The sequence below is a fragment of the Salvelinus fontinalis genome, chromosome 4, assembly GCF_029448725.1.
Source record: "Salvelinus fontinalis isolate EN_2023a chromosome 4, ASM2944872v1, whole genome shotgun sequence".
In the NCBI taxonomy this organism is placed as follows: Eukaryota; Metazoa; Chordata; class Actinopteri; order Salmoniformes; family Salmonidae; genus Salvelinus; species Salvelinus fontinalis.
Genome location: NC_074668.1, coordinates 8,993,857 through 9,012,337, shown reverse-complemented (window position 1 = coordinate 9,012,337; position 18,481 = coordinate 8,993,857). Strand labels below are relative to the sequence as shown.

The following is an 18,481-nucleotide window of genomic DNA, read 5'->3' as shown; positions in this document are numbered from 1 at the left end:
ATTAAGAGAATGACGTCTCGTCTTTACACGATTGAGAATCGAGTTGCATTAAGCAGATGCTTGACGGCAACGCTTGGTCTTCATAAGGCATTAGGATGAGGTCCGAGACAGATACTCCAACCTGACTGAAAACATCAAAGGCATGTCAACAAATCATTGTTACTGGTATTCGTTTGCATTGTACACATTCCCTCATCGGACGGAAGGAACACCGAAAGCCTTCCAAACAAGACGTCTCGGACAGAGAATGTGTGTCCTCACCAGGGTGTTTTACAACTGGTACAAACAATTGGGGGTGGCTGTATGAAACCGGTAAACTCCCTCTCCTGAACAAAGCGGATAAATTATGCAATTCTGGATGTAGCGGGAAGGATAGGATGAGGTCTAGATGTAGCGGGAAGGAAAGAATGAGGTCTGGATGTAGAGGGAAGGAAAGGATGAGGTCTGGATGTAGCGGGAAGGATAGGATGAGGTCTAGATGTAGCGGGAAGGAAAGAATGAGGTCTAGATGTAGCGGGAAGGATTGGATGAGGTCTAGATGCAGCAGGAAGGATAGGATGAGGTCTAGATGTAGCGGGAAGGAAAGAATGAGGTCTGGATGTAGTGGGAAGGATAGGATGAGGTCTAGATGTAGCGGGAAGCATAGGATGAGGTCTAGATGTAGCGGGAAGGATTGGATGAGGTCTGGATGTAGAAGGAAGGAAAGGATGAGGTCTGGATGTAGCGGGAAGGAAAGGATGAGGTCTGGATGTAGCTGGAAGGATAGGATGAGGTCTAGATGTAGCGGGAAGGATAGGATGAGGTCTGGATGTAGCGGGAAGGATAGGATGAGGTCTGGATGTAGAGGGAAGGAAAGGATGAGGTCTGGATGTAGCGGGAAGTAAAGTAAGAAAGGATGAGGTTTGGATGTAGCGGGAAGGGAAGGATGAGGTCTAGATGTATCGGGAAGGAAAGGATGAGGTCTGGATGTAGCGGGATGGAAAGGATGAGGTCTGGATGTAGCGGGAAGGAAAGGATGAGGTCAGGATGTAGCGAGAAGGAAAGTGGGAAGGATGAGGTCTGGATGTAGCAGGAAGGAAAGGATGAGGTCTGGATGTAGCGGGAAGGATTGGATGAGGTATAGATGTAGTGGGAAGCATAGGATGAGGTCTGGATGTAGCGGGAAGAATTGGATGATGTCTGGATGTAGCGGGAAGGATTGGATGAGGTCTAGATGTAGCAGGAAGGAAAGGATGAGGTCTGGATGTGGCGGGAAGGAAAGGATGAGGTCTGGATGTATCGGGAAGGATAGGATGAGGTCCTAGATGTAGCGGGAAGGGTTGGATGAGGTCTGGATGTAGCGGGAAGGATTGGATGAGATCTAGATTTAGCAGGAAGGAAAGGATGAGGTCTGGATGTAGCGGGAAGGAAAGGATGAGGTCTGGATGTAGCGGGAAGTAGGAAAGGAAGAGGTCTGGATGTAGCGGGAAGGAAAGGATGAGGTCTAGATGTATCGGGAAGGAAAGGATGAGGTCTGGATGTAGAGGGAAGGATTGGATGAGGTCTGGATGTAGTGGGAAGGATAGGATGAGGTCTGGATGTAGCGGGAAGGATAGGATGAGGTCTAGATGTAGCGGGAAGGATGAGGTCTGGATGTAGCAGGAAGGATAGGATGAGGTCTGGATGTAGTGGGAAGGAAAGTAGGAAAGGATGAGGTCTGGATGTAGCGGGAAGGATAGGATGAGGTCTGGATGTAGCGGGATGAAAAGGATGAGGTCTGGATGTAGCGGGAAGGAAAGGATGAGGTCAGGATGTAGCGGGAAGGAAAGTAGGAAAGGATGAGGTCTGGATGTACCAGGAAGGATAGGATGATGTCTGGATGTAGCGGGATGAAAAGGATGAGGTCTGGATGTAGCGGGAAGAATAGGATGAGGTCTAGATGTATCGGGAAGGAAAGGATGAGGTCTGGATGTAGCGGGATGAAAAGGATGAGGTCTGGATGTAGCGGGAAGGAAAGGATGAGGTCTGGATGTATCGGGAAGGAAAGGATGAGGTCTGGATGTAGCGGGATGAAAAGGATGAGGTCTGGATGTAGCGGGAAGGAAAGGATGAGGTCAGGATGTAGGGGGAAGGAAAGTAGGAAAGGATGATGTTTGGATGTAGCGGGAAGGATAGGATGACGTATAGATGTAGCAGGAAGGAAAGGATGAGGTCTAGATGTATCGGAAGAGGAAAGGATGAGGTCTGGATGTAGCGGGATGAAAAGGATGAGGTCTGGATGTAGCGGGAAGGAAAGGATGAGGTCAGGATGTAGCGGGAAGGAAAGTAGGAAAGGATGATGTTTGGATGTAGCGGGAAGGATAGGATGAGGTATAGATGTAGCAGGAAGGATAGGATGAGATCTGGATGTAGCGGGAAGGATAGGATGAGGTCTGGATGTAGCGGGAAGGATAGGATGAGGTCAGGATGTAGCGGGAAGGAAAGTAGGAAATGATGATGTTTGGATGTAGCGGGAAGGATAGGATGAGGTATAGATGGAGCAGGAAGGATAGGATGAGATCTGGATGTAGCGGGAAGGATAGGATGAGGTCTGGATGTAGCGGGAAGGATAGGATGAGGTCTGGATGTAGCGGGAAGGATAGGATGAGGTCTAGATGTAGCGGGAAGGATTGGATGATGTCTGGATGTAGCGGGAAGCATAGGATGAGGTCTAGATGTAGCGGGAAGGATTGGATGATGTCTGGATGTAGCGGGATGAAAATGATGAGGTCTGGATGTAGCAGGAAGGAAAGTAGGAAAGGTGAGGTCTGCGCTAGCTAAGGGAAAGGAAGCTGGTCAAAGGAGAACATATTACCCTGATGAAAGCAGCTTAATAGTATCCAGCTGTTCAACCTGTGTGTGTGTGTCTGTCAGTCTGTGACGTCATCAGTCAGGGACAGAAACACCAACATGCCCTGGCCCCTGACCCATCTAATCAAGTAAGAACAGCTCAGCACTAACACTTCATTGAGCCTGGTTTATGTGTAATCCAAACCTTTTTTCTTGACCAAACAAGATTTATACAGTGTAATACAATTAATTACCATTTGGGTTTAATTCAGATTGTTATCAGGGCTCAGTCTGATATCGTTCTGCTCAGGTCTTTTCATCCATTCTAGTATTGAAGTGAATAACAAGATTGCTTTCAATTTGGGCCAACTGTTCATTAGAGAATTCAGGTGGTCATTCATCTCAATTTGTAGTGAGCAAAGCAAACCTACTTCTAGTTCTGAGGTCCACATCATGGTCTTCTAAGTAATGTTGTAGCAGCCAAAATGGACACACCCTGACCACACCCAACTTCTGTTGGTTCCTGTCTGGATCCAGCCAATCAAAGTCAACTAAACTATGCTAGATTAGGACATTACCTTCCAAACTCAACAGTATGTATAATGTGTGCGCTTCTGCAAAAACACAGCTAGCTAAAACAACATTTTATTTTACCCACAGCGGCTGCCCTAGTTACGGCTAGTGACATTGAGACTTTTCACCCCGTGGTGTGCGGGGAGTTAAGGCCGGGGCGATCGTGCACAGTTCAGCCATGTCAGGTGTGATTGGGCTGGATTGACGGCGGCTGGGCTGGCTGTGTTTTTAGCTCTGCTCTCACCTGGGTCACAGAGGAGAGACGAGCCCTGTAGAGGGAGGCACAGTGAGGAAAGCCTCTAATCTCCCTCCATAAACAGCCAGACCCCTCACTCAACTCCCCAGGAGAGGAAACATCATCTCTCCACAGATCTGTTTCTTTTAGCTCTCCACGTCATATCACACAGCACAGGGCCTAGCTGGCTGGACTGTTGCCAGGTCTCCTATCACACAGCACAGGGCCTAGCTGGCTGGACTGTTGCCAGGTCTCCTATCACACAGCACTGGGCCTAGCTGGCTGGACTGTTGCCAGGTCTCCTATCACACAGCACAGGGCCTAGCTGGCTGGACTGTTGCCAGGTCTCCCATCACACAGCACAGGGCCTAGTTGGCTGGACTGTTGCCAGGTCTCCTATCACACAGCACAGGGCCTAGCTGGCTGGACTGTTGCCAGATATCCTATCACACAGCACTGGGCCTAGCTGGCTGGACTGTTGCCAGGTCTCCTATCACACAGCACAGGGCCTAGCTGGCTGGTTTGTTGCCAGGTCTCCTATCACACAGCACAGGGCCTAGCTGGCTGGACTGTTGTCAGGTCTCCTATCACACAGCACTGGGCCTAGCTGGCTGGACTGTTGCCAGGTCTCCTATCACACAGCACAGGGCCTAGTTGGCTGGACTGTTGCCAGGTCTCCTATCACACAGCACAGGGCCTAGCTGGCTGGACTGTTGCCAGGTCTCCTATCACACAGCACAGGGCCTAGTTGGCTGGACTGTTGCCAGGTCTCCTATCACACAGCACAGGGCCTAGCTGGCTGGACTGTTGCCAGGTCTCCTATCACACAGCACTGGGCCTAGCTGGCTGGACTTTTGCCAGGTCTCCTATCACACAACACTGGGCCTAGCTGGCTGGTCTGTTGCCAGGTCATCTCTCTCCTTCCTTCTCTCGCTCATTGTGACTGCCTCGTTAGATAAAGAACATCTGAAACCCCTTCACAAACAACACTCCAGCATGCAGAGGACTTCAACATGGTCCCACTGTCAAATGACCAAACCGTCATAGATGGTTGTAATTAGCAGTAACTTTTTGCTTTTGTTACTGTAAAATGAGAATAAAACGTGCCTGTCTCTTCGAATTTTTTTAACACCAAAATAATTGCAATGTGGGGAAACAAATAATTAATTAATATGAATAATTCCTACTGTGATGTGTTTAAGAATGGTGCACACAAATAGTTGACCTGAATGGCGTGTGAATGGAAAAAGTTCCCGGAATAGTTACTCAAAAGGCTTTTCAGGGGATTTGGAGGGTGTGGGTGTGTATAGTATAATCTTTAGATAAAAGGTAAGGGGTAAGCGCTACACTATAGAAAGTTTTGTGTTTATCCAAAGCATTCTTGTCTGAGTGTATGATGGTAGTGGGCTGGTTAGTTTACGTTAGACTAAGTTACTGTCAGGTCTAGGAGCGGGAGAGGTCTGCTCTGAGGGCGAAGAGCCAGTCAGCCAGTCAGCCCCATCACTGCTCTGAGGGCGAAGAGCCAGTCAGCCCCATCACTGCTCTGAGGGGGAAGAGCCAGTCAGCCCCATCACTGCTCTGAGGGCGAAGAGCCAGTCAGCCCCATCACTGCTCTGAGGGCGAAGAGCCAGTCTGCCCCATCACTGCTCTGAGGGGGAAGAGCCAGTCAGCCCCATCACTGCTCTGAGGGGGAAGAGCCAGTCTGCCCCATCACTGCTCTGAGGGCGAAGAGCCAGTCTGCCACATCACTGCTCTGAGGGGGAAGAGTCAGTCTGCCCCATCACTGCTCTGAGGGCGAAGAGCCAGTCTGCCCCATCACCGCTCTGAGGGCGAAGAGCCAGTCTGCCCCATCACCGCTCTGAGGGCGAAGAGCCAGTCTGCCCCATCACCGCTCTGAGGGCGAAGAGCCAGTCTGCCCCATCACTGCTCTGAGGGCGAAGAGCCAGTCTGCCCCATCACCGCTCTGAGGGGGAAGAGCCAGTCTGCCCCATCACCGCTCTGAGGGCGAAGAGCCAGTCTGCCCCATCACCGCTCTGAGGGGGAAGAGCCAGTCTGCCCCATCACCGCTCTGAGGGCGAAGAGCCAGTCTGCCCCATCACCGCTCTGAGGGGGAAGAGCCAGTCTGCCCCATCACCGCTCTGAGGGGGAAGAGCCAGTCTGCCCCATCACCGCTCTGAGGGGGAAGAGCCAGTCTGCCCCATCACCGCTCTGAGGGGGAAGAGCCAGTCTGCCCCATCACTGCTCTGAGGGCGAAGAGCCAGTCAGCCCCATCACCGCTCTGAGGGGGAAGAGCCAGTCTGCCCCATCACCGCTCTGAGGGGGAAGAGCCAGTCTGCCCCATCACCACTCTGAGGGCGAAGAGCCAGTCTGCCCCATCACCGCTCTGAGGGGGAAGAGCCAGTCTGCCCCATCACCGCTCTGAGGGGGAAGAGCCAGTCTGCCCCATCACTGCTCTGAGGGCGAAGAGCCAGTCTGCCCCATCACTGCTCTGAGAGCGAAGAGCCAGTCTGCCCCATCACCGCTCTGAGGGGGAAGAGCCAGTCTGCCCCATCACTGCTCTGAGGGCGAAGAGCCAGTCTGCCCCATCACTGCTCTGAGAGCGAAGAGCCAGTCTGCCCCATCACCGCTCTGAGGGGGAAGAGCCAGTCTGCCCCATCACTGCTCTGAGGGCGAAGAGCCAGTCTGCCCCATCACCGCTCTGAGGGGGAAGAGCCAGTCTGCCCCATCACCGCTCTGAGGGGGAAGAGCCAGTCTGCCCCATCACCGCTCTGAGGGGGAAGAGCCAGTCTGCCCCATCACCGCTCTGAGGGGGAAGAGCCAGTCTGCCCCATCACTGCTCTGAGGGCGAAGAGCCAGTCTGCCCCATCACTGCTCTGAGGGCGAAGAGCCAGTCTGCCCCATCACCGCTCTGAGGGGGAAGAGCCAGTCTGCCCCATCACCGCTCTGAGGGGGAAAAGCCAGTCTGCCCCATCACTGCTCTGAGGGCGAAGAGCCAGTCTGCCCCATCACTGCTCTGAGAGCGAAGAGCCAGTCTGCCCCATCACCGCTCTGAGGGGGAAGAGCCAGTCTGCCCCATCACTGCTCTGAGGGCGAAGAGCCAGTCTGCCCCATCACTGCTCTGAGAGCGAAGAGCCAGTCTGCCCCATCACCGCTCTGAGGGGGAAGAGCCAGTCAGCCCCATCACTGCTCTGAGGGCGAAGAGCCAGTCTGCCCCATCACTGCTCTGAGGGGGAAGAGCCAGTCTGCCCCATCACTGCTCTGAGGGGGAAGAGCCAGTCAGCCCCATCACTGCTCTGAGGGCGAAGAGCCAGTCTGCCCCATCACTGCTCTGAGGGCGAAGAGCCAGTCTGCCCCATCACTGCTCTGAGGGGGAAGAGCCAGTCTGCCCCATCACCGCTCTGAGGGGGAAGAGCCAGTCTGCCCCATCACTGCTCTGAGGGGGAAGAGCCAGTCTGCCCCATCACTGCTCTGAGAGCGAAGAGCCAGTCAGCCCCATCACTGCTCTGAGGGGGAAGAGCCAGTCTGCCCCATCACTGCTCTGAGGGGGAAGAGCCAGTCTGTCCCATCACCGCTCTGAGGGGGAAGAGCCAGTCTGCCCCATCACCGCTCTGAGGGGGAAGAGCCAGTCTGCCCCATCACTGCTCTGAGGGGGAAGAGCCAGTCAGCCCCATCACCGCTCTGAGGGGGAAGAGCCAGTCTGCCCCATCACTGCTCTGAGGGGGAAGAGCCAGTCTGCCCCATCACTGCTCTGAGGGGGAAGAGCCAGTCAGCCCCATCACCGCTCTGAGGGCGAAGAGCCAGTCTGTCCCATCACTGCTCTGAGGGCGAAGAGCCAGTCAGCCAGTCAGCCCCATCACTGCTCTGAGGGGGAAGAGCCAGTCAGCCCCATCACTGCTCTGAGGGGGAAGAGCCAGTCAGCCCCATCACTGCTCTGAGGGGGAAGAGCCAGTCAGCCCCATCACTGCTCTGAGAGCGAAGAGCCAGTCAGCCCCGTCACTGCTCTGAGGGCGAAGAGCCAGTCAGCCCCATCACTGCTCTGAGGGGGAAGAGCCAGTCTGCCCCATCACTGCTCTGAGGGGTAAGAGCCAGTCTGCCCCATCACTGCTCTGAGGGGGAAGAGCCAGTCAGCCCCATCACTGCTTTGAGGGCGAAGAGCCAGTCTGCCCCATCACTGCTTTGAGGGCGAAGAGCCAGTCTGCCCCATCACCGCTCTGAGGGCGAAGAGCCAGTCTGCCCCATCACCGCTCTGAGAGCGAAGAGCCAGTCAGCCCCATCACTGCTCTGAGGGCGAAGAGCCAGTCTGTCCCATCACTGCTCTGAGGGCGAAGAGCCAGTCTGCCCCATCACTGCTCTGAGGGGGAAGAGCCAGTCAGCCCCATCACTGCTCTGAGAGTGAAGAGCCAGTCTGCCCCATCACTGCTCTGAGAGTGAAGAGCCAGTCTGCCCCATCACCGCTCTGAGGGCGAAGAGCCAGTCTGCCCCATCACTGCTCTGAGGGCGAAGAGCCAGTCAGCCAGTCAGCCCCATCAATGTGTTATAATTAGCCTGCTATGCGGGATGAAGTTTCCCCTGGTACAGATCTAGGATCAGCTTCCACAATCCTAACCTTTAACCATTAGTGGGGAAACATGAAAAACTGACCCGAGGTCAGCATCTAGGGGCAACTTCACTCTACTCCGTAACCTAAATACTGCTCCCCAAACAGAAAGGACAACCATTTATCAGCAGATCCTTCAAAGATAGCCCACCTTATCTAAACCTGGGCTCCCACGAAGGATAAGAGAGGGGGTTAGGGGAGGGTAAGAGAGGGGGTTAGGGCAGGCAGCATGCGTCATGGCATGTATATTGGCTATAAAGGAACTACTGCAGCAGTCATTAGCATTATTATAGGAATAGTGGTGAAGTCTCTAATCTGGAGAGGGAAGATAACATTGCTGCTCACCCAGAGCTCTAAAAGCCGTTTCCTCCGACTCTAGTGTCAACAAAATGCTGCTTCTGCCTCATTTTAGATTACCTTTTCATTCTAACTCTTTCAGCCCCCGCTCTAAGTCGGAGTGGGGGAGGGCTATATCTCACAGGTTGAACCAGACCACAGACAAAGTGTTGTAGAGAATGTGCTCCTCGAAATCACAGATAGAGCCATCAACAGCATCGTATAATCACAGATAGAGCCATCAACAGCATCGTATAATCACAGATAGAGCCATCAACAGCATCGTATAATCACAGATAGAGCCATCAACAGCATCGTATAATCCAACAATAAAAACCAAAAACATTGCTACATGCCACACAGACATACCATTGGGCCAGTGCAGCCATTCATTTCTTACTTAGACACATCTACAGCAATATAGGGCTTCCGATATTTACAGTAAGCATTGCAAGACTGATCAATTATTTGAGAAGTTAGGGAAGTTCGTAAGCATCAGATGAAGTTCCTCAAGTCTCCCCCCCACGGGGGGACCAGGATGAATATGTATGAACTTTCCAATTTGTAAGTCGCTCTGGATAAGAGCGTCTGCTAAATGACTTAAATGTAAATGTAAATGTAGAATCTACCAGTGGGTTACTCTGTGGACTTACAGCAACATTATAGATGAAGAATTTCATTTTGTCTTCCAAAAGTCATGATTTGACAACAGGGAGTCAGCAAATTAAGCTTTGCTGACTCCCTGAAATAGCATAATGCTGTATGTAAGAACAGTGGCTAATTCAGACCTTTGTCAATCAGTACAGGAGTGGTAGACTATGGAGCTGTCTGACTGTACAATCGCGAACACTGCCATCGTCGAGCTGAAATGACGGATGTTTTGAGAGGACTGCTAATGTTTGCATTAGTACAGAAGACACCATGAAAGTTCGTCATGACCCCGACATTGAGACAGAGGACCTCATCTTAAGCAGGACATCGGGGCACTTAACAAATACCAAAGAGGAGCCTCTACTCAGTCTACAGATCTGCTGCAGTGTGGCTAGGGCTGCTGTGTGTTCTCCTACTGGCCGGGGTCATAGGACTGGTTCTCTACCACAACAAAGTTAAAAGGTGATTTTGAGCAGGAGACTCTGCTTCAGAGAGATGAACTTCAGAAGAGGTTTGATGATCTGGTGCAACGGTTACACCAGGGATGGATTGATGATCTGGTGCAACGGTTACACCAGGGGTGGATGGATGATCTTCACCTCAAGACTAGATTAAACCTCTAAAATGTACTAGCTCTCCACTGAGAAGAAAACCTGGGATGTGAGCAGACAGGACTGTCGTACGAGAGAAACAGCAGAGAGGAACCGGATTTGATCTATGGATTGAACAAGCATGACTGGATTGGTCTGACTGACAGAGAGAACCTGGAAATGGATAGACAGCAGACCACTATCTACAACATACTGGGCAGGTACGGACAGCAGACCACTAACTACAGCATACTGGGCAGATACAGACAGCAGACCACTAACTACAGCATACTGGGCGGGTATGGACAGCAGACCACTATCTACAGCATACTGGGCAGGTACAAACAGCAGACCACTAACTATCTACAGCATACTGGGCAGGTACGGACAGCAAACCACTATCTACAGCACACTGGGCAGGTATGGACAGCAGACCACTAACTATCTACAGCATACTGGGCAGGTACGGACAGCAGACCACTATCTACAGCATACTGGGCAGGTACAGACAGCAGACCACTATCTACAGCATACTGGGCAGGTACAGACAGCAGACCACTAACTACAGCATACTGGGCAGGTATGGACAGCAGACCACTATCTACAGCACACTGGGCAGGTATGGACAGCAGACCACTATCTACAGCATACTGGGCAGGTATGGACAGCAGACCACTAACTACAGCATACTGGGCAGGTACGGACAGCAGACCACTAACTACAGCATACTGGGCAGGTACGGACAGCAGACCACTAACTAACTACAGCATACTGGGCAGGTACGGACAGCAGACCACTAACTACAGCACACTGGGCAGGTATGAACAGCAGACCACTATCTACAGCATACTGGGCAGGTATGGACAGCAGACCACTATCTACAGCATACTGGGCAGGTATGGACAGCAGACCACTAGCTACAGCATACTGGGCAGGTACGGACAGCAGACCACTATCTACAGCACACTGGGCAGGTATGGACAGCAGACCACTATCTACAGCATACTGGGCAGGTATGGACAGCAGACCACTAGCTACAGCATACTGGGCAGGTATGGACAGCAGACCAATAACTACAGCATACTGGGCAGGTACGGACAGCAGACCACTAACTACAGCATACTGGGCAGGTACGGACAGCAGACCACTAACTACAGCATACTGGGCAGGTACGGACAGCAGACCACTAACTAACTACAGCATACTGGGCAGGTACGGACAGCAGACCACTAACTACAGCACACTGGGCAGGTATGAACAGCAGACCACTATCTACAGCATACTGGGCAGGTATGGACAGCAGACCACTATCTACAGCATACTGGGCAGGTATGGACAGCAGACCACTAGCTACAGCACACTGGGCAGGTATGGACAGCAGACCACTATCTACAGCATACTGGGCAGGTATGGACAGCAGACCACTAACTATGTACAGCATACTGGGCAGGTATGGACAGCAGACCACTATCTACAGCATACTGGGCAGGTACAGACAGCAGACCACTATCTACAGCATACTGGGCAGGTACAGACAGCAGACCACTAACTACAGCATACTGGGCAGGTATGGACAGCAGACCACTATCTACAGCATACTGGGCAGGTATGGACAGCAGACCACTATCTACAGCATACTGGGCAGGTATGGACAGCAGACCACTAGCTACAGCATACTGGGCAGGTATGGACAGCAGACCACTAACTACAGCATACTGGGCAGGTACGGACAGCAGACCACTAACTACAGCATACTGGGCAGGTACGGACAGCAGACCACTAACTACAGCATACTGGGCAGGTACGGACAGCAGACCACTAACTACAGCATACTGGGCAGGTACGGACAGCAGACCACTAACTAACTACAGCATACTGGGCAGGTACGGACAGCAGACCACTAACTAACTACAGCATACTGGGCAGGTACGGACAGCAGACCACTAACTACAGCACACTGGGCAGGTATGAACAGCAGACCACTATCTACAGCATACTGGGCAGGTATGGAAAGCAGACCACTATCTACAGCATACTGGGCAGGTATGGACAGCAGACCACTAGCTACAGCATACTGGGCAGGTATGGACAGCAGACCACTATCTACAGCATACTGGGCAGGTATGGACAGCAGACCACTATCTACAGCACACTGGGCAGGTATGGACAGCAGACCACTATTTACAGCATACTGGGCAGGTATGGACAGCAGACCACTAACTATGTACAGCATACTGGGCAGGTATGGACAGCAGACCACTATCTACAGCATACTGGGCAGGTACGGACAGCAGACCACTATCTACAGCATACTGGGCAGGTACAGACAGCAGACCACTAACTACAGCATACTGGGCAGGTATGGACAGCAGACCACTAACTACAGCATACTGGGCAGGTACGGACAGCAGACCACTAACTACAGCATACTGGGCAGGTACGGACAGCAGACCACTAACTACAGCATACTGGGCAGGTACGGACAGCAGACCACTAACTACAGCACACTGGGCAGGTATGAACAGCAGACCACTATCTACAGCATACTGGGCAGGTATGGACAGCAGACCACTATCTACAGCATACTGGGCAGGTATGGACAGCAGACCACTAGCTACAGCATACTGGGCAGGTATGGACAGCAGACCACTAACTACAGCATACTGGGCAGGTACGGACAGCAGACCACTAACTACAGCATACTGGGCAGGTACGGACAGCAGACCACTAACTACAGCATACTGGGCAGGTACGGACAGCAGACCACTAACTAACTACAGCATACTGGGCAGGTACGGACAGCAGACCACTAACTACAGCATACTGGGCAGGTACGGACAGCAGACCACTAACTACAGCACACTGGGCAGGTATGAACAGCAGACCACTATCTACAGCATACTGGGCAGGTATGGACAGCAGACCACTATCTACAGCATACTGGGCAGGTATGGACAGCAGACCACTAGCTACAGCATACTGGGCAGGTATGGACAGCAGACCACTATCTACAGCATACTGGGCAGGTATGGACAGCAGACCACTATCTACAGCATACTGGGCAGGTATGGACAGCAGACCACTATCTACAGCACACTGGGCAGGTATGGACAGCAGACCACTATCTACAGCATACTGGGCAGGTATGGACAGCAGACCACTAACTATGTACAGCATACTGGGCAGGTATGGACAGCAGACCACTATCTACAGCATACTGGGCAGGTATGGACAGCAGACCACTATCTACAGCACACTGGGCAGGTATGGACAGCAGACCACTATCTACAGCATACTGGGCAGGTATGGACAGCAGACCACTATCTACAGCACACTGGGCAGGTATGGACAGCAGACCACTATCTACAGCATACTGGGCAGGTATGGACAGCAGACCACTAACTATGTACAGCATACTGGGCAGGTATGGACAGCAGACCACTATCTACAGCATACTGGGCAGGTATGGACAGCAGACCACTATCTACAGCACACTGGGCAGGTATGGACAGCAGACCACTATCTACAGCATGCTGGGCAGGTATGGACAGCAGACCACTATCTACAGCATGCTGGGCAGGTATGGACAGCAGACCACTATCTACAGCATACTGGGCAGGTATGGACAGCAGACCACTATCTACAGCATACTGGGCAGGTATGGACAGCAGACCACTATCTACAGCATACTGGGCAGGTATGGACAGCAGACCACTATCTACAGCACACTGGGCAGGTATGGACAGCAGACCACTATCTACAGCATACTGGGCAGGTACGGACAGCAGACCACTAACTACAGCATACTAGGCAGGTATGGACAGCAGACCACTATCTACAGCATACTGGGCGGGTATGGACAGCAGACCACTATCTACAGCACACTGGGCAGGTATGGACAGCAGACCACTATCTACAGCACACTGGGCAGGTATGGACAGCAGACCACTATCTACAGCATACTGGGCAGGTATGGACAGCAGACCACTATCTACAGCACACTGGGCAGGTATGGGCAGCAGACCACTATCTACAGCATACTGTAAAGTGGATCGGCGATGGCTTGAAGGCCAGTGACGCCAACCGCCGAACGCCGCCCGAACAAGGAGAGGGACCGACTTCGGCGGAAGTCGTGACGGCTTCTTAACCAGCTCATATTTTTGTTTTTAGATGTGAAGTCCATATCAATCCAAATGCCTAGGTATTTATATGCGGGAACACGTTCAATTGGAGAACCATCTAATGAGTTAACATGTAGTTCATCTGAAACATTCTTACAAGAGTTTAAATACAACATGTATTTAATTTAGCCCGTATTAAGCACAAGTTGAATCAGCAGCCGGGGCAATAGCATACATAACAGTATCTTCTGCATATAGGTGACGTTTACATTTAACAGAGTGACCAATGGTGTTTATATAAATAGTGAAGAGAACAGATCCCAAAATCGACTGCTGTGATACACCTTTATGCACTTCAAGAAATTCAGACTTAACCTCTTCAATCACGCTGGTCTGAGTTCTGTCACTAAGATAATCATGAAACCGTGAACAGGCGTCAGAGCTCAGGCCTATCGAGGACAACTTAGTCAATAAAATAGCGTGATCAACAGTATCAAGAGTTTTGACTGGTCCACAAACAAAGCAGCACATTTCCTTTTAGTGTGTAAAGCATTGACAAGATCATTAACTACTAAAGTGGTAGCTGTATTAGTGCTATGCCCAGGACTAAACCCTGATTGGTTGACATTCTAAATACATTTCTCAGATAAAAAAAGAGCAAAGTTGTACATTTACCAAGGATTCTAGAATCTTAGCTGGACAAAGAAGCCTTGAAATGGGGCGATAATTAAGATCTCTACTATCCCTGTCCTTATGGAGTGGCAGAACAAGAGCTGAATTCCATACTTTTGGAATATTTCCTGATAACAATGATAAATAACTAATGTGGGTTATTGAGCCAACAATGATGGGCGCTGCACACTTAAGCAGACCAGGATCCAATTGGTCGACCCCCTGTGGATTTCTTGTTGTTTATTGCTAGCAAAGCATCCAGGATGAATTTTTCTGTAAATATCCTGTAAATATAAAAGAAAAGCTTTGACTATCATTTCTCTGATCATTCAGAAAGTTTCCCCCTATCAGCATCCAGCCCAGTATCATTGTGAATAGGCTGAGAAGTTATTCCAGAGCCCGCTGAAATAAATTGGTGATTAAATGCATTAATAACAGATTTTTTCCCCATAATGAGGTCAGTGTCTGAATGAATTTGTTGTGGCAGAAAGGATGCAGAAACCTTCAGGGATTTGACAGTTTTCCAGAATTTAGCCGGTTTCCATTACAACCTGAAAGAGCGGTTACATAATAATCAGATTTAGCCTTTCTGATTTGTCTTACACAATGACTCCTCAGTTGTTTAACAGCTTGCCAGTCCGGGTCTAAGCCTGTGTTCCTGGCCTTGACACAAGCATCATCTCTTATATGAATTACTTCTGATCATTCTGGAGTGTACCAGGCATTCCATCTACATTTAACCCTTAATTATCCACAATAGTATTAAATAGATCACCAAAGAGGCTAAATGCTAAATCAGGTTCAGGGATAGAGAAAATACAATCAAGGTCACATCTGTTTCCCCCTCGGGTTAATGGGTAAGGGTTAGGGGTGAATGGTATGGTCCCTGGAATGGAACTAACTGATCCAGAAAATAAGTGACAGTGATCACCAGAGTTCAAACTGTGACTCATAGCCCACTTTACACAGAACTGGACCAGAAGGATAGGGAGGCCATGGGACTGGACAAGAAGGATAGGGGGGCCAGGGAACTGGACAAGAAGGATAGGGAGGCCATGGGACTGAACCAGCAGGATAGGGAGGCCAGGGGACTGGACAAGAAGGATAGGGGGCCAGGGAACTGAACCAGCAGGATAGGGAGGCCAGGGAACTGAACCAGCAGGATAGGGAGGCCAGGGGACTGAACCAGCAGGATAGGGAGGCCAGGGGACTGAACCAGCAGGATAGGGAGGCCAGGGGACTGAACCAGCAGGATAGGGAGGCCAGGGAACTGGACCAGCAGGATAGGGAGGTGAGAGACCTGGACCAGCAGGATAGGGAGGTGAAGGGACTGGACCAGAAGGATAGGGAGGCCATGGGACTGGACCAGAAGGATAGGGAGGCCATGGGACTGGACAAGAAGGATAGGGAGGCCATGGGAACTGAACCAGCAGGATAGGGAGGCCAGGGAACTGAACCAGCAGGATAGGGAGGCCAGGGAACTGGACCAGCAGGATAGGGAGGCCAAGGGACTGGACAAGAAGGATAGGGAGGCCATGGGACTGGACCAGCAGGATAGGGAGGAGAGAGACCTGTACCAGCAGGATAGGGAGGAAAGAGACCTGGACCAGCAGTGTAGGGAGCCGAGAGACCTGGACCGGCAGGATAGGGAGGCCAGGGAACTGGACCGGCAGGATAGGGAGGTGAGAGACCTGGACCAGCAGGATAGGGAAACCAGTGAACTGAACCAGCAGAATAGGGAGGTGAGAAAACAGGACCAGCAGGATAGGGAGGTGAGAAATCAGGACCAGCAGGATAGGGAAACCAGTGAACTGGACCAGCAGGATAGTGAGGCCAGTGAACTGAACCAGCAGGATATGGAGGTGAGAGAACTGGAATAGCAGGATAGGGAGGCCAGTGACCTGGACCAGCAGGATAGGGAGGCGAGAAAACAGGACCAGCAGGATAAGCAGGCCAGTGAACTGGACCAGCAGGCTAGGGAGGCCAGTGAACTGGGCCAGCAGGATAGGGAGGCCAATGAACAGGACCAGCAGGATAGGGAGGCTCGTGAACTGAATCAGCAGGATAGGGAGGCCAGTGAACTGAATCAGCAGGATAGGGAGGCCAGGGAACTCAATATGACCCTGTTCTTGTGCCGGGATATTGGCTCTCCCAAACCATCACACACCCCTGCTACATGGAGAGCTGTCTGCAACCCCAAACGGCCCCAGGGCGTGCAGCTGAGCCCTGAGATATGGGATGCTCCTTGACAGATGCACCCTGGCCACTGGCCCCAGTAGCATCCTGGGGGAAAGATTTAGCCTGGCACCAGTAGCATCCTGGGGGAAATATTTAGCCTGGCACCAAGAGCATCCTGGGGGAAATATTTAGCCTGGCACCAGTAGCATCCTGGGGGAAATATTTAGCCTGGCACCAAGAGCATCCTGGGGGAAATATTTAGCCTGGAACCAAGAGCATCCTGGGGGAAATATTTAGCCTGGCCCCAGTAGCATGCTGGGGGAAATATTTTGCCTGGCACCAAGAGCATGCTGGGGGAAATATTTTGCCTGGCACCAGTGGCATGCTGGGGGAAATATTTTGCCGGGCACCAAGAGCATCCTGGGGGAAATATTTAGCCTGGCACCAAGAGCATCCTGGGGGAAATATTTAGCCTGGCCCCAGTAGCATGCTGGGGGAAATATTTTGCCTGGCCCCAGTAGCATGCTGGGGGAAATATTTTGCCTGGCACCAAGAGCATGCTGGGGGAAATATTTTGCCTGGCACCAGTGGCATGCTGGGGGAAATATTTTGCCTGGCACCAGTGGCATGCTGGGGGAAATATTTAGCCTGTGTGAAGGGAGACTAATAGAGTGCAATTCTATCCTGTCATGCCAAGGCTGCAGTGGTAAGACAAATATAAGTATTTAACACAAAGACACAGACAACATACACTAACATGGGTCTTTAACCAACAGACAACATACACTAACATGGCCAGTGGATTCTTAGTAACAGATGGAGTCATTCCACGTCAAATCAACAAGCCATAGCATCCCACTATTGCATGTTTTTTTTTTGTGATCAAGTGTATATTTTCATCTCATGGTGATGGTATAGTGTCAAAATCTCTGTGTTCATTTGACATGGAATGACACAAAATCGATTAATCAATAAATACCATTTTCATAGTCTCATCTACAGCAGCACATTACAGCATACACCCTGACACCCAGTTGTTCAGAATACAAATGACAGATAAAATATCACTACTTGACATTTAAAATGGGGTGACATTAACTTAGTCTGATTCAAATCAAATCAAATGTTATTTGTCACATGCGACAAATACAGTGAAATGCTTACTTACAAGCCCTTAACCAACAATGCAGTTCAAGAAATACAGTGAAGAAAATATTTATCAAATCAAATGTTATTGGTCACATACACATGTTAATGCGAGTGTAGCAAAGTGCTTGTGCTTCTAGTTCCAACAGTGCAGTAATATCTAACAATTCCACAACTACTACCTAATACACACAAATCTAAAGGGATGGAATAAGAATATGTACATACACTGCTCAAAAAAATAAAGGGAACACTTAAACAACACAATGTAACTCCAAATCAATCACACTTCTGTGAAATCAAACTGTCCACTTAGGAAGCAACACTGATTGACAATAAATTTCACATGCTGTTGTGCAAATGGAATAGACAAAAGGTGGAAATTATAGGCAATTAGCAAGACACCCCCAATAAAGGAGTGATTCTGCAGGTGTTGACCACAGACCACTTCTCAGTTCCTATGCTTCCTGGCTGATGTTTTGGTCACTTTTGAATGCTGGCGGTGCTCTCACTCTAGTGATAGCATGAGACGGAGTCTACAACCCACACAAGTGGCTCAGGTAGTGCAGCTCAT

The 18,481-nt window shown here is 50.8% G+C and overlaps 1 protein-coding gene across 1 annotated transcript; it reads left to right on the top strand.

Annotated features, from left to right (window-relative positions):
* The first annotated feature begins 12,012 nt into the window (after nt 1-12,012).
* On the top strand, nt 12,013-12,564 carry LOC129852751 (pol-RFamide neuropeptides-like). Its single transcript, XM_055918412.1, has one exon. The coding sequence runs from the start codon at nt 12,013-12,015 to the stop codon at nt 12,562-12,564; it is 552 nt and encodes a 183-aa protein (XP_055774387.1).
* The last annotated feature ends 5,917 nt before the right edge of the window (nt 12,565-18,481 follow it).

Coding starts and splice junctions, on each gene's coding strand:
- LOC129852751 (XM_055918412.1), top strand. CDS start 12,013: ATGTACAGCATACTGGGCAGGTATGGACAGCAGACCACTATCTACAGC.